Here is a 16,776-nt window from a genome sequence, read left to right on the forward strand (position 1 = left end):
TAAAACCTAACTAATCCCAAGTTCTATAGAAAGTGAGAAAGTCGGGTGTCGATCCACAGGGATTGAAGTGCAATTATAAACCACTTCCAATTTAGTTTATTAAAGCTTTGTGTAAAAGAAAGTAAAAAGGAAAGATTTTGACGTGGTTTTCTAACATTCTACTGAAAGCATGTAAATTTTACTTTAACTCTAATCCTACAAAGCAAAGCTTGGTTATGAACCTAACTTAGATTGTTATGCGCATAAACTATGTTCAGTCAGCTATTCATATTAGGCTAAACAGTGAAAGGAGCCGTTTGAGAGTATAGGGTAGCAAAGGTGTACCAATCATCCAAAACACGGTCGAAATCAGAGTATATTCTATCTCAATGATCACGAAAGACCCTTTTAGTATCCGTAGCCTACTACATATATCTGACTGAGTCGATCGTAGTGCTATCCTAACACTAAGACTTCATCACAATCCAAACATTAAAATTGCATGAAAGTAAAAGAAAGCAGTAAAGGAAAGCATGTAAAAGAAAGCAAGTAAAGGAAAGCAGTAAAGATGAAAACATGTAAAAGATCATTCCATTGCAATCAAATTGTCTATCACTAATGACTGGAGCTACAACCAAACGATCATCTATCTATTTGGAAGCATAAGAGTTTCACAAGTTGTCACAGGCCTTCCAATACTTCTTGCACAAACTAGAACAAGTATTGAAATCTACACTAATTCCTACTCTAAATAGCTCTCAATGACGTCTTAAGTTTGTCACTAACCTAAAAGAGGCCGAAGAGGAACCCTAAGAACATCTTCGAAGCCAATATTTATACCCATTAGGGCGTACAAGGTTTGAATTTCAAAATAGGAAAGTTTACAAAAAATATCACACAGAAGATCATCGTCGTTGATTAAGTCGCACCCATGCTTTCCCTTGATCACGCCCTGGTCGAGGCTCACGAGAAATTAGGAATTTGAATTTCAACATCTTCAGCTTCATCGTGCCAAAGGTTCTTTATGGTCGAGATCCTGATTAAGACTTACAGTATTTCAATCTTTAGTTCAGCTTAGGAACTCGACTTGGTCGCCCTTCATGGTCTCCCTAGTCGAGCAGATGGTCGAGAATCTCAGTATCTCTGATTCAGTAATCTTCACTATCTCGACTTGGTCGCCCATAAGGGTCACATTTTCGATCACTTGGTCAAACGTTGCAGCATTTCTTCTTCAGTCTGAACCTTGTAGTATGCAGCTTATGACCTACTCGCCCCTTGTTTTGCTGGTCGCACCACATGGTCGAACAGAGTCTTTTCTCCTTTGATATGTGTTGAGGCTCTAGGAGCTTGGCTGAACATCTGATTTAGGCTGTAATTGTCTCAAATACTCCCTTGGCTTCTCGTAATGCCTAACTCCTTGGTTTTAACCTGTATTTCCTGAAACACGAACAAACCTTGCATAACTTCGAACTATGTTAACAAAGGGTTACATACAAGATAAATGAGGATAAACAAAGGTAAATGGGGGCTTCAAATAGTGCATTTTAGGGACTCATAAGATGTTAAGGATAGTAGAATAGACATTCTCACTAGCGACTATAAAGCTTTTAAAATGAACCCAGAAGAATCTGTATCTAGTATGTATACTAGGTTTACTTATATTATAATTCCTTGAATGCTCTAGGAAAGAACTACCATACCTATGAGATGATAAGGAAAATTATATAAGGACTCCCATATATTTGGGAACCTAAGGCTACAGCCATAGCTGAAGGTAGGAACTTGAAGGCAATGACTCTAGACCAGCTTATAAGGTCACTTCTCACGTATGAGATGACTATTAATGAAAGAGCTATTGAAAACCCTAAAACCAAGAAATCCATCACCCTCAAAGCTTCAAAAGAAATCTCTAGTGATCAAGATGAAGAGGAGATGGATGCAAATGACATAAACTTCATACCCAAGAGAGTGGGAAAATTCCTTAACAAGAATAAGAAATTAACAAGAAAATTTTAGGACTCCAAGATGGATAAAGGAGAGCCAAGAAGAAAAGAATCTAAAGTAGAACCACCTACATGCTAAAACTGCAAGAAGGTTGGACATTATAAACAAAAGTGTCCTTCACTCAAAAGGGATTCTAAGAAGAAGAAAAAAAAGGCAATAAAGGCCACTACCTAGGACAATTTAAGTTCTAGTAGTTCAGGAAGTAAATCAAGTGACCAAGATGTTCTAATGTTTGTCTTATGGCATGGGATGATGATGAAGTACAAAGTTCCTCTTAGAAATCATTTAATGCTTCATGTAATGAATCTTGTGTTGATTCATATGATGGATTCAAAGATGAGAGTACGCCATCTTATGAAGAACTACAAAGACAACTATTCAAGGTTCATAGGATTCTAGTCAAGATGACTAAACGATATACGTCATTGAAAATTGAGAATGATACCTTAGTGAAATATTTAGAATCTCAAACTACTTTTGAAAAGGATCTAAAAATAACAAGCTTAGAAAATAAGGTCAAAGACTATGCTAAGATCATCTAAAATTTTACAAATGATAAAGAGAACCTTGATAAGTTGTTAGGTTCACAAAGGATGACCTTAGACAAAGAAGGCATAAAATTCAATGGCAAAGAGAATAAGAAAAAGTATCTATATGGGATACTTTGCAAAAGAATCAAAATTCTATGCTAGCACTTTGTCAAATGCTTATACTCACACTATGTGATTCCTATGTAAAAAGAAGGGTCACATTAAATTTGATTGCCCACTTAAGATAAAAGGTGTGAAAACTGAACACGTTTGGAGAATCAAAGAATCATCTAGGGCTAAACCCTTAAGACCCAAGGAAGAATGGGTACCAAAAAGAATAACCTAATCCTTTAAAGTAAGCTCTTCCTTAGATCTTAGGATTAGTCATCCATTTAGGGTTAAGTAGATTCTATCATACCTAAATGAAAAGTGATGGCAATGCCTTGATAGTGGATAGTCGTTAAGATATCAAATCCTAGTATATGCATTCACATTATTAAGGCCTTTAAAGAATCAAGCCAATATGAGAAATTCAAAGGATATATCCAATATGATCTTTTAACTTGTAGATCATTGTGATTGGTTAATACATAAAAGTATTGGCTGTAGCTCAAGGGATGAGATAGCATGCCCTACAAAATCCACTTCCTGTGGACAAAGATGTTTACCTTTAGTTGAATAATTATAAATAATTTATGTATGCTTAAGGTTGAATATCTAAAGCATAGCATGTATTGTCCATTGCACAGAATTAAGTTTTAAAGGAGTAAATCATAACAGCTTTAGTAGTGTGTATCATCAAATCCTAAACTCATCTTGAAACCTTAATGATTAATCAAAATTGAAAGACATTCAAAATGAAAAATCAATAATTTAGTGTGTCAAATATTGAATAAACAAGACATTCATCTTATCATCGTCTCAAGACACTAATGGGTTCTCTAAATGAACAATCATGCTTATCTAAGAAACTCACACTCAACCATGAAGTGCTAGTGCAATGCAATTGGTTTTGAACACTCACAACATATGGTTGATTCAAAAAGAAAAATGCTTCTAAATACTCTTATGAACTTATTATTAAGCGAACCATTCATAATCCCTTAAAAGCATTCAATCCCTGATCATATTAGAAGCTTCTACTAAGGAATTCGAGTTTTCATTAACTCAAAGTAGAAAATTCTTCTTTACTTGATCTACGAAAAATTCCTTAGTCATTGTTAATACAAGAACATTGATCAAGAAAAATTTAGACACTCCTAAGTGCTCATTGCCTAAATGATTAGAACATGCTTACCATGCTTAATCCACTCACATGAAGATATTAGGCTTGTTTTTTTTTATAAAATTCCATACTCCCCATTCAACCCTCAAATTTTTATCAATCACTTGGTAAATATCTATATAGAGCAACTACTAGCTTTTCACTCTAAAACATAGATAATTATTCTACCCTTATCTTGTGCAAATTGAAGTTGAAATGGGTCAAGACAATCTTGGAGATTAGTTCCTAGGCCTATTGATGACTTAAGTATTGGAACTAACTGAATAAGAAAATGGCATTGTTGGCCGCCACCAAGCAACCCAACTCAATTACAAGGCGGAGTCACAACTAGTTCTCCTTATGAGGCAGAGTTTCCTCAGCTCACCTAACTGGGCTAGAGTCAAACTGGTACACCTTGCAAGATGGTGTATTCCTCTTTAGGCCCCATGTGGAATACCAAGATAATAAAATTATTTTTGTAGAAATAAAATTCTTCTCCAATAAGCAGATGTGTACAACAATAAACACAATGCACTCTAGTATGATGGGAGTTTAAGCTCAATGGAGTTTATATAAAATCTCTTAAAAAAATGTATTTATGAAATAATGTGAGAGATAATGATAAATATGATCTTTGATTCAAATATATAATCTTTTCTAAGTGTATTTCAAAGATCTTAAAAACTCAAGTAATATCTCCAAAATATTTTTCAACAATAAACTGTAGGACATAATGGAGATTAGCTTTTCAAATATACTTACTATAAGCACAAAGCAAGTTTTTGAATCTTGCAATGAATGTGTAAAGATCCACACGTTGTAAAAGGGTTTTCTAAAAAGTATTTATCAATCAAATAATATGGGAAAAACTCTAACTTACTCTCAAAAAATGATTTTCAAAAAGGAATGAATAAGTGAGAGTATAAGCTTTTGAAATGTTATGAGAAATGCCGACAATAATGAATACTCAATCAATCTTCAAGTGTAATAAATTTGCAAATGAAGAATGAGAATCAATGTTTACTTTCTAAGAAGATTTTACAAAGATATATGAGAAAGAGTATAAGTGAAAGCTTGTGTATGTGGGAGTGTAAGAAAAAATAGCACAAAATATTTTCAGAGAATTTCTAAGCTAATCTCATGCTTAATCATGCTTTGGAATGGCATATATATAGAGCACCCAAAAATTATGACAATTGGGGGCACGCTGGTCATTTTATAAAAGTTTAATTAAAAAATTAATGACTATTGGCCTAACAAGGTCTTTCAATCAATTTTGGTGATAACAAACAAAAGACAATTTAACTTGGAAAGGTTGAGTTTTTGTGTTTCAGGAAATATGGATCAAGTGTGGGTCATCAAGGAAGATAAACTAACCAATGATCCAAAGAAAAATTAAGGCATTTGCAGATAAAGCTAGCTCAAGCAAATATTCAAAGAACTTCAAAAGCAAAGAATGAGAATGATCTCAAGCATGGCATTTAAAGACTTAGGAAACATATTGTAAGTATTTCAAAACTAAATATCGTTTGAAATATGTTTTGAAGCTTTTCCAAGAGATTATGAGGACCTAAAGACCTATTTAGGATTATTGAAACAAGTTTTTGTAAAAATCAGAATAAGAGAGCAAATCATTTTTAAATGAAAAATATTTTTTAAAACAGCTTTTTGTCTGTTTAGATAACTGAACTCACTGTTCAAATGTCTGAAGTAATTACGTCAGACGTCTGAAGAATAAGTGTAGACGTCTGAAGATTTTCTGGGACAAAACTGAAACAGGCAGTAGCTGTTCAGATGTCTGAACTCGACACTTCAAACATTTGAACCCAACACCTCAGACGTCTAAACCCACTCTTCAGTCATCTGACCCTGTGTCCAGTTCATTTTTAAGGGGTTTTAGGAACTTCAGATGACTGAACTCGACTCTTCAGTCATTTGAACACTGTTTAACGAGCAAATTTTTTAAAATCTAATATTTTAAATAATAGCCGTTTTGAGCTCCAAATTTTATAACAACTTGGGAAACTCCTTGAGGAAACTTTTGCAACAAGGAAACTTGTTTGAAAGCCTATAAATACATGGCTTTTGTAAATCAAAATTACACCAAGCATTGAAAATCTCTCATAAGCTCTCTTGCTCTCAAAGCCTCATCTTGATCATCTCTTGCAAACTGAAAATGTTGTGATTATGAGATTCTAGCTCATCAATTCCTAAAGTTAGATTACTGATTTCTCATCTGGAGAAAAGGAATTTGGTGAAATCCTTGTTAAGCTTCAAAAATGTATTTCTTTCTTGATATTTATCTTTTGAAATACATAGTTTCAATTTATACTAACGTGCTCTTTGTGTGAGCATCTCTTGTACACCAGCGTCTTGATATTTCTCTTGTATATTTTGGACGATTCCAGGCTGTTGGATCGTTGACCAAACGAGAGTATATTTTTTGGAGAAGGCGGGCTCTAGCCTTAGCAAAGGAGTGATTGTAAACAGGTGTTGTTCCGCTCGGTAAAGGAACTACTATAGTAGAACCCTTCGGTATTTTTCCAAGGGCGAGGACGTAGGCTGTGTTGAAGCCGAACCTCGTAAAAACCTTGTGTCTTTCTTTCTTTTTAACTTCCTATTTTCTGTACAAGCTGTTGTTGTGTGATTTAAAGTGCAGGTTGCAGGTTCTAAAGTTAGAAATAAAGAAAGACTCTTGATATTTAGAAAGTTCGTTTTGATTGACCGTTTGCGGAAACCCAAAAGGGAGTACATTGGTTAATCTGCGGAAATCTTGATCAAGAGAAGTGCATATGAAGAGGTTATCTAAAGAAGGTTATGAACATCTATAGGGAAATTGATAAAAGTACTAAAATTCTTGCTTGAGTAGTTGAATTTTTTAAGTTTAATTGATTGGCTTGTGAATTTTGAATTTCAGTATTTTTAAGTGTGATTATTAGTTACTAATTGTGTTTTTCTTGGTATCATAAGCAAAGCTCAAAAATATTAAAATTAAAAAAATCCAATTCACCCCCCCCCCCCCTCTCTTGGGAAGTTATTCCTAATTTCAATGACTTTTAGCACTAAAAATATTAGGCAACCTGAGAGGGTCAACTAACTGAGCAATGCGCCAGTCGACTGACGTAAGGCAGATTTCAAATTTTCTATGGCTTTGGTCGACTGAGCAAGAGGTTGGTCGACTGAGTTAGGGAAAATATTAAAATTACTTTAGGGGCTCGGTTGGCTAAGATGCAAGCCGGTCAGCTGGCCATAGACGATTTCCAATCCATCGTAGGTTTGGTCGACCGAGGCTTTATAGAGCAAGCCAAAAAACTATGGTCGGTCAAATAAGGTGATTACAACGTGTGTGGGTTGGTCGATCGAGGACACTGAAAACCTAAGATTTTGCCCAAATTTTAACCTTAAAAATATTCCAAAACCCTTGTCTAATTTTAGCTTTTATGGAAAGGATTTTTTATTAAAGTTTAGGTCCCCCTAAGGTCTGTTTATGGTCATTCTGAGCATTTAACCACATCATGCAGAGCATGCATTATTACAAACATTCCTAAACTAAATGCAATTACAATTGAAATAATTGTCTTCTTTCTTCTTTGCTTCTCAATCTTCAATGGAATATACCAGGAGTATGAGCTTTAAGTTCTTCGTAGGTTCCATTTTCTTTCCCATATGTGAGTGCTGAAATGTAAACCTGCTCAAGCACTAAAACACGTATAAGATACTGATACTTTTTCAGCATCAAAACAAGGATCAGACTAAAAAAAGACAACAAATACTACTGTTTGTTGAGAAGTTTAATTACTTGTCTAAATCATAACATAAACCTATTTATATTCAAAGCATATTTTGATATACTTATTTGTTAAGAACACTGCTGTTAAGAAGTTAGATTGCATGTGAAATAATAGTTAAAATTTATTAAGCTTCCACATAAATTTTTTAAAATACCCAATTCACCCCACTCTTAGGATCACACCTTGACTTTCAGTTGGCACCATCTACTATTTATGGTTGTGATATTGTAAAATTTGAGAAAAAGGGATTGTTTTTCCTTAGTATAAAAGGTCCTAACCTGCACTCTAGCTACATACACCTAGAACACAGGCGATAACACTACAAGGCCCTTTGCCACTAGCCGCTACTATGTCGCCATGTTTCTAGCCTAAAGGAGGACACTAAACAGGCAACTAGTAGCAAGTAGCTACTACTAGACCCATTTCTGGCCCTGCAAAGTAGCAACAATAAAAAATATAATTAACTTTTTCTATAAACCTTAGTTGGAGAGAGAGAGAGAGAGAGAGAGAGAGAGAGAGAGAGAGAGAGAGAGAGAGAGAAGGAAAAGGAAGAAAACTTTGCAAAAAAACAAGGAAATATGGAAATACATAAAATTCAGAGGAAGCTTATAATAAATATAGAGAAGATGAAATCAAGGTAGGTGTTCTTAATTTTCATTTATTCATCTAGGGACTTTAGGTGTTTAAAAAAATAAAGGTAAAAACTTGTTTGGAATAGAATCCTAAAAAGGAAGATTTAAGCTTGTGATTTCTAATTACTAGCCATGCAAAGCAGCAACAATAAAAGATATAATTAACTTTTTCTATAAACCTTAGTTGGAGAGAGAGAGAGAGAGAGAGAGAGAGAGAGAGAGAGAGAGAGAGAGAGAGAGAGAGAGAGAGAGAGAGAGAGAGAAGGAAAAGGAAGAAAACTTTGCAAAAAGACAAGGAAATATGGAAATATAAAATTCAAAGGAAGCTTATAATAAATATGGAGAAGCTGAAATTAAGGTAGGTGTTCTTAATTTTCATTTATTCATCTAGGGGCTTTAGGTGTTTAAAGGAATAAAGGTAAAAACTTGTTTGGAATAGAATCCTAATAAGGAAGATTTAAGCTTGTGATTTCTAATTACTTAATATTGATTCGCATATGTTTTCTTTGATTTTCATAGTTGTACATTTAGTTTATTGGAAAATTTTAAGATATGCATTTCATAAGAATGATGATTTTAATTACTTTGGCAAAACTAGTGTATGCATATGTTAAATTGCTTTTGTGTAAAATAGTTGGCACCATCTGCTAGTTGTGATATTGTAAAATTTGAGCAAATAGGGATATTGTTTTCATTGGATAAAAGGTCCTAACCTCCAACGGGTATATCCACATTAAGTGATAGTTGGCCAAGCTGGAAATTTACACTTGTTTGAGATAGAAAATTTTTCACGTGTTTAAGACTACACCATTATATTGAAACAATGTTGAAAGCTTTACTACAGTTTGGTTAGAAAATACTAGAGATACTAAGCATTCATCTTGTTAACGAGTCTGAATTTGGTCTAGGAATCGTGAAAAAATGTTGTATGTAAAGTACGATCCAATGTAAAGAGCATGGTAATAATATAAAAACTATGTTTTTAGATTTCTTTATGAAATATATGTACGCGTATTGTGTTTTAACAAATATTCAATCTTAACTAGCTTATTACTTGCATTCAAATGATGGTTTGCAAAACAAATTCTTCACTAAGCTTGATGCCTCCATTGGATTCTTGGACAGAGTGACAGCTGGCCACGTACTAAAAATAGGGACAGGACATTAAGTTTTTAAGTAAAGTAATAATTAGAGCAAGTTAACAAGAGATATTGGGTTTTAGCCTTGTTATCCCCTGTTATCGTGAGGTGTTTAAAAATTATTGTGTTGGGTGTTTAGCTGCACATGAAATAGGGGTAATCAAGCAAGGACAAATGCCAACGAAAAAAAAGTGAAGCTTACAAATCAAATCTGTTTCCACAAGCAAAATTTGCATTGTGATTGCATATGAAAGCCATCTCCAAAAAAAAATTTAAAAGAAAAAAATGGAAAATCTCAAGTTGAATAGAGAAAAATGAAGAAATAAAATGCCAAAGCAAAGATAAAATAGAGAGAAACCAAAAAAAAATATATATATATATATGTTTTCTTGTTTTCTGGAATACGGTAGCAGGATGAATGCTCTCAAGATAAATTGTAGAAGCATAGTTTCACTAAGAATTTAAAAATGGAAATGCTTATATATGCACGCACGTGTGTGTTTTTGGTTGCAGCTTTGTTAGCACAGGAACATGATTAGGGTTATTTTTTATCATTTAAAAAGAAAACAAAAAAATTACGACTCTTGCTATATCACTTTTCAGAACAATCTCAAAACTTGAACAGCCTAACCTATTGACTGAATTTATAAATAGTATTGTAAAATTACCACTTTACCTAAAAGCTTAACCAATCAGGTTTTGAACCAACAATGTACATCAAGCTCTAAAACTCCTTCGCATGTGTAACCTAATTGCACGTGAAAAGATAAATAATCGACAAATAGCAGTCATTATAGGGAATACGGTAATTTTCAATTACCACCCAATAAACATAAGTAATAAGACTAGAACCAAAATTATAGCTTTGAGATTGTTAATGTTTATATAAAAGCTTAAGTTGTTAGATTTTAAGCAAACAACGTATATCAAGCTTCAAAAAGTTTCACCGACTAAAAATAGGCAAGTGAACAAGATTTGAAAGATAAACCATCTTAAAATTCTTGCTAGTCCACAAACACTGGGAATTCCAACTGTTTGTTGAGATGACAACAGGCTAAAGCATTGCTATAAAGTGCCAATCGTAGGGATGGGAAGTGGCTGCAACATTTTCATAGGCTCTTGATCACTCATCCTAGTAGACATAATTTTTCTAGAAAGAACAAAAATATAAAATAAAATCCATGACCATTTATTTTAAGCCTCGGTCTCACCTATTGCTCAACTGCCTTGAGAGTGTCTGCTGCTACCACTAAAGGCCCCCCCAAGGTCCCATGGTCCCTTAAAAGCTTATACATCTTCGCCTTCCTTGACATTAGTTCTCCAAATGCGTATATGGGTTGAGGGCTCCTATGTTCATGCCCTGGAAGGGTTGCTGTGAATTACTTTCCCACTTCTACCCTTTTTCGTGTAGCTAATAAAATGTTAATTATCTAGAACATAAAATAAATAAATTGAGGAATCATGCATCTATGAAGCGAATTAATATTATAAAATGAGGATAGGGTGACTTACTCTGAAAGAAAAACAAAAACCAATTGGTGGATTGTTCTACACGAACTGTCATATGTCATAATCAATCTACACTAGAACTCCCCAACATAAACCAAATGAATGTTGTAAGGATATTTAAAGTCAAAACCCCACATTCTCCTGAATGCGACACTTGAGTCTTCTAACAGATTGATCCTCAAAGGAATTATCCATCTCCCTTATTTTTGATACAAAGTTCATTGCTTCTTTGAACTTCTTTGCTTTACAATAGCCATCCACAGTAATCATGTATGTTAGCTCATTAGGTCTACAGTTGAGCTGAATCATATAGCTAATCACATTGTTTACTTCAGCAAACATTCCCTGACCTGCATAACCTGCCACAAAAGTATTGAATGTAACAATGCATGGCCGAATACCTCTAGTTGTCATCTCTGAGAGGGTTCTTACAGCCTCCTGCATGAGCCCTTGCCTGCAAAACCCTTTGATGACAGTGTTGTAGGAGATAAGGTCTGGTTTTTCACCAGATTTATGCAGTCCCCTAAGAATTTTTTCTGCTTTCCAACACTCCCCTCCTCGAGCATACATGTCCATCAAACTGTTGTAGGTGACAAGATCTGGCTGCAAACCAGTCTTGTTAATCAAGTCCAGCATCTCATGTGCCTGCTCGTACATCTTGTTCCTAGCAAAAATTGAAAGCATTGAATTGAATACAACCAAATCAAGTTTGTACCCATTCCTTAGAAGTTCCTGAAATGCTCTCTCCATGCCCAGCAGTGATCTACACTTGAAATTTACAAGAATAAGAGTTCGCAAAAGCATCCAGCTTGGGAAGATACGACCACCATAAACATCTTTCTCAATCATCTGTATTCCCTTCAAATTCCTTCCTTTTGCATAGCAATGAAGCATAAATGAGTATGATGTTTCACTGGGTTTGAATCCCTTATTCCTCATGTCTAAAATGACAGATTCTGCTGCTTCCCAATCCCCTCGCCGAGCAAGTGCATTTAGAAGTGCATTGTATGTCTTAATGGATGGAGTAAACCCAGCTTTAATCATTTCATCATAAATTTTAGCAGCTTCCGTTCCAGATCCACAGCGTCCATAAACACTAATCAAAGTATTAAAAGTGTCCCTGTCAGGCTCAAATCCACATCTCTTCATCTCCTGAAAAACCTTGTTCACATACTGGTGCAAGCCCTTATTACCACATATGACAAACATGGTGTTCCAAGTAACACGATTAGGGGCACATCCAGTTGCTTTCATATTGCAAAGTATCTCTATCATATCTTCTGATCGTGACTTCTTCCCCAGCATTCCTAGGACAGCATTGTACGTACACACATTAGGAACACAACCCGAATCCTTCATCTGCTTGAACAAAGCCAAAGCCTTGTCCTCCTTTCCTGCTCTACCATAGGCATTAATCACAGTAGTATATGTAATAGCATCTGGCAAAATCCCTTTCGAAGTCATTGTGCTTAAGAGAGCAGCTCCTTCCTCATAGAATCCTGCCCTCACATATGCTGCAACCAGTTCATTGTAAGTGACAGAATCAGCTCGGCAGTTGTTTTCCTCCATTTCTTTCAAAATGCTCAATGCCTCTAGGTACATCCCTGCTTTCCCAAAGACTTGAAGTAGAGCATTGTAAGTGACAGTCCCTGGCACATAGCCCTGTGACTTTAATCTGCTGAAGAACTTTTTTGCTTCCTCCAACAGCCCCTCCCTCCCACAAGCAGATATCACAGTGCTGCAAGTAAACTCATCAAATTCAAGTCCTTTGCTTTTCATCTCATCCAAGAGGCCAAGAATTTCAGTCCAAGAACGACCCTTCTTCCCATAAACATCCAACATGACATTGTAAGTAACCAGAGTGGGAGAGAGGCCCTTCTCCATCATAAACTTGAAAATACTAATTGCTCTTTCATACTTGCCAGTGCGAGAATAAGCATGAAGAATAGTTGTGTAGGCTCGCATGTCGAGTGAGTATTCCTCAATGGGAATTGCATCAAACAGCTTCGAGGCAATTGAATGCTGAGACTCTCTCCCAAGAATCTTAGCTATTACCTCAATAACCTGGTCGTCCACTGCTACAATTTCAGGGAGTGAATTGGAAACGACCCATTCAAACAACAGAAGGGCCTTTTCCCAACTGCCTGAAAGGTCTAAGCCTTTCAAGAGACTGATGAAATCAACTTCATCTAACTCGAACTTAACGGAATCAAAGAAAATGTTTAAACCAGAGACAGGCTGTTCTAAAATTGATTTCAACATGGCCTTGTCCTTCTTTGATAGAAATCCAAGTGACCCATCTGAAGATACCGCTTCTTCTGCGCTGTATACCAACTTCGGGAGTGAAACTGAAGAGGGTTTCTTGAGATGGGTTTTCTGGTGCTGCTGCTGGGAGGGAACAGAGATGTAAAGACGAGGAAAATTGGTGTTGGTAGTTCGTAGTGGCTTGACGGGTTTGGGCTTCTGGGCTATACTAGGGGATGAGGAGAGATGGTGGAGGTGTTGGAGGAGAGAATCCAACGGGAATGAGGGTGGAGATGGGGATGGAGGAGGGAGAGGTAAAGTTGGTGGATTGAATTTCGAGCAAACGTGCGTTTGTGTTGGTTTTTTGGGTGAAATGGGACATGATGGCCTGTTCGGGAAGAGGATTCCTTCCATTATAAGACGAGTGAGAGTATGAGAGAGAGTCTATTCTAGCTCTTTTTGATACTTCAGATTTGTTGAGCTTCAAAGGATGAGCGAAGGAGCGATGGAATCTGACTTTTGATTGGCACTGAGAGATGAAGAAAGCATCTCCAATTTTCTGCACCAGATAGAGATATTTGAGTCTCGGATGAACGGTGCTTATTTGAGAGGGCAAGGCGAAATTTAGCAAGGAAAAAAAAGACGACGGTTCTTACCGGAGAGTCTCGGACTTCCAGCGTCTCCAATTTCCAGCAACTTTTTCACATGAATCTTCTTATCCGAGTTTTTTTCCATTTTAATATTATTTTATAATAAAATATTAAATAATACTTTGGAAAAAAAAATTATCGTTTGAAGGCTTACATAATCTCACTGGACCAAACAGCGAGATTTCAATAGGCAGGACTTCTCGTGGTGACGCGTGATAAGTTGGGAAGCAAGTCTCACAGGATCAAGCATCAAAACTTGCTTGAGAAATGAACCGTGAGTTAACGCATGATAAATTTCATTAGATCAAGCAACGAGATTTGCTTCAGAATTGAACCGTGACCTAACGTGTGGCAAATCTCACTGGATGGTCTAGCGACATTTGCTTTGGCCCTTCAAGTGCCTTTCTCCTTCAATTTTCTTCGTAAACAGAGAGTAGATAGACCAAAAAGGAGGAGATTGTTGCAAAGCAGAGGGCAGAGAGCAGAGATCAGACAATTGGCAGGTGACCGTTGCTTGCCAAACGTTGCTTGTGAACGTTGAGGAGGAAGATATAAAAGGGGGAGATGGGGTAACTTCATTTTGAAACTCTAAGCTCATTTGTTTTTGAATTCAAATTTATATCTTTGATTGAAGAATTTGTTAGTGTCACGATCTGAAAATTTCACTGCCCTGATACCAACTGTGACGATCCAAAAATTTCACTGCTATGATACCACTCGTAATAAATATTTTCATACAGCGGAAGATCTCAAATACAAATTACCAGAGTACTAATCTATATCGTCATGACAATAATATTTTCCAGTAGCACAATTAATATCCTCAAAATTCTGAACTCATCAAAACATAATTTATTTAATATATATTATAAATAGAACTTTCTATCTCACTCACACTTCTACTGCACTACTCTAACTTCGGCTAATTTTCTCATGACATCTGAAAAATGTTATGTAATCATGGGATGAGACACTTCTCAGTAAGACGGAATATATTATTATCAATGTGTGGCAAATGAGTTTTAGTATAGCAAAAATACATCCATTAATTAATTAACTTTAACTGAGAAATCATATAAAACTGTACTCACACCTATATATTTGAAAACACATATTTCCTTCTCAAAACAAGCTTTGGTTCAATAAATTTATCTATTTACATAAATCTACATATATACATAAAAGAACCTCCCTGACTGGAAAATCATATAACATCATGTATTAACCCCACATGATCGGATTGTGTGGTCCGAAGACTAGACTTAGTCATGGCTAGCCTACCACTAGACTAAGTCAACATATTATATCTGTAAGTACGATTTGCCTGCCCCATGTTGGCCCGTATATCAGGAGGGTACAACCTCATGCTGGCCCACATACCTGGAGGGTACAACCCCATGCTACTAGTATACCAGGAGGGTACAACCCCATGCTCGTTCGTATACCAAAAGGGTACACTACTCTTCTGTAGCCAAATCGACTATCCAATTACCAAAACTCTTAGAATAGTGTGGTTTTACTGATATATCTTACTAGCTACAGTACCGAACTTCCTTTACATATCTGGTCCATCAAGTTTCTTATACCATATAATACAATTTATAAAATTAAAACAATAACATGATCTCATTTTCACAATTCGGTATAAAACTATCATATTCACAAATTAGTATAAAACCTGTCATATTCATAAATCGGTATAAAACCGTCATATCAACAATATCTGCATTATTCCAAAGAATTTTAAAAATTAGTATAATACCACAATTCTTGGCATATAATACCAAAAAAATCCAACTGATTTAATTATACAATAAAAAAAATCATTCTCATGCCACAATTAAATCAAATTGAAGAATCCCTGCAATTCGATTTAATTCAAAAATGTTCCTAAAAATCTGATATAATCAAATCCCTACAGTTAAATTTAACATAGACATATTTCTAAAATAAAATCTGAACATAGATATAATTAATTTCACTTACTCAATTTAAATTGAGCATATTTTAATTAACATAAATCTAATTAAATTCACATACTCAAATTTAATCAGGAATATTTTAAACTAAACCTGACATAATATATTCTCCTTACCTTAGCTTTAGAGTGGTGCCTCTATTGACTTTGGTGTAATCCCAAGAGGGGGGTGAATTGGATATTTTAAAATTTTATGCCAATATTCATACTCAGTAAAACTCAACCTAGGGTCTTTTCTAAACAATTCCAATACAACCGATGTGAGGATGTTTGGATGAGCTAAGCAAATAAAGCAATTCCATTATTACTCAACCAATCACACAAAAATATCCAAACATCTATGCAACGAATCAGGCATATAAATATATTCAAGAAAACACAAATATGTAAAACAAGTCAAATAAAAGTGACACCAGATATGTTATCGAGGTTCGGCAACTATGCCTACGTCCTCGCCTCCAGTTTGCATGCCCAAGGATTCCACTAATGCTCACTAGCGGGTGGAGCGACACCGGTTACAATACCCTTTCCTTACTAGGCAATGGAAACCCCAGGTCAAATTAACAGGGCTGACCCCAACATTTAAAACCGATCCTTACAAGTTAGATCAACACCCTCTTAGGCCACGTCTGGAATAAAATAACCAGTATAAACATTGTGTACAATAGAAGTGCTTCTTACACTAAGCAAATATGTACAATAGTTCAATACAATACGCTCACAAATGATAAGAGTTTAAGCTTAAGTGAGATCTAGCTAATGCAATATATCAACTCACAACAATATGTATATATGTATGTGAATGTGTGAGTGAGTGAGATCTTTGATTCTAGATGGTATATTTTCAATATGAATGATCAAAGAAACTTAGATACCCAAAGCAAATATCTCGATAAAACTTTCCAAATATGAAGCACAATAGATATTAGGGTTTAAGCTTGCTAGAAGATATCTAATTAAAATCACAAGGCAAGCTGATGAAACTTGCAATAAGGATGCAAGATCTCAAGCTATGAAAGGTTTTTCCCAATTAAATATTTATAAGTAAAATACCAT

General features: G+C 35.3%; 1 protein-coding gene across 1 annotated transcript; it reads right to left on the reverse strand.

Moving 5' to 3' along the window:
• Positions 1 to 10,805: 10,805 nt before the first annotated feature.
• Positions 10,806 to 13,799, reverse strand: LOC131166442 (pentatricopeptide repeat-containing protein At2g18940, chloroplastic). The gene is made up of 2 exons (XM_058125007.1): positions 13,749 to 13,799; positions 10,806 to 13,651 (listed from the first exon to the last, which is right to left on the reverse strand). Exon 2 carries the CDS (start codon positions 13,504 to 13,506, stop codon positions 10,972 to 10,974), a length of 2,535 nt encoding a protein of 844 aa, XP_057980990.1. The 5' UTR covers positions 13,507 to 13,651; positions 13,749 to 13,799; the 3' UTR covers positions 10,806 to 10,971.
• Positions 13,800 to 16,776: the final 2,977 nt, after the last annotated feature.

This window comes from Malania oleifera, chromosome 10 (assembly GCF_029873635.1).
Source record: "Malania oleifera isolate guangnan ecotype guangnan chromosome 10, ASM2987363v1, whole genome shotgun sequence".
Classification (NCBI taxonomy): Eukaryota; Viridiplantae; Streptophyta; class Magnoliopsida; order Santalales; family Ximeniaceae; genus Malania; species Malania oleifera.

Coding starts and splice junctions, on each gene's coding strand:
- LOC131166442 (XM_058125007.1), bottom strand. CDS start 13,506: ATGGAAGGAATCCTCTTCCCGAACAGGCCATCATGTCCCATTTCACCC.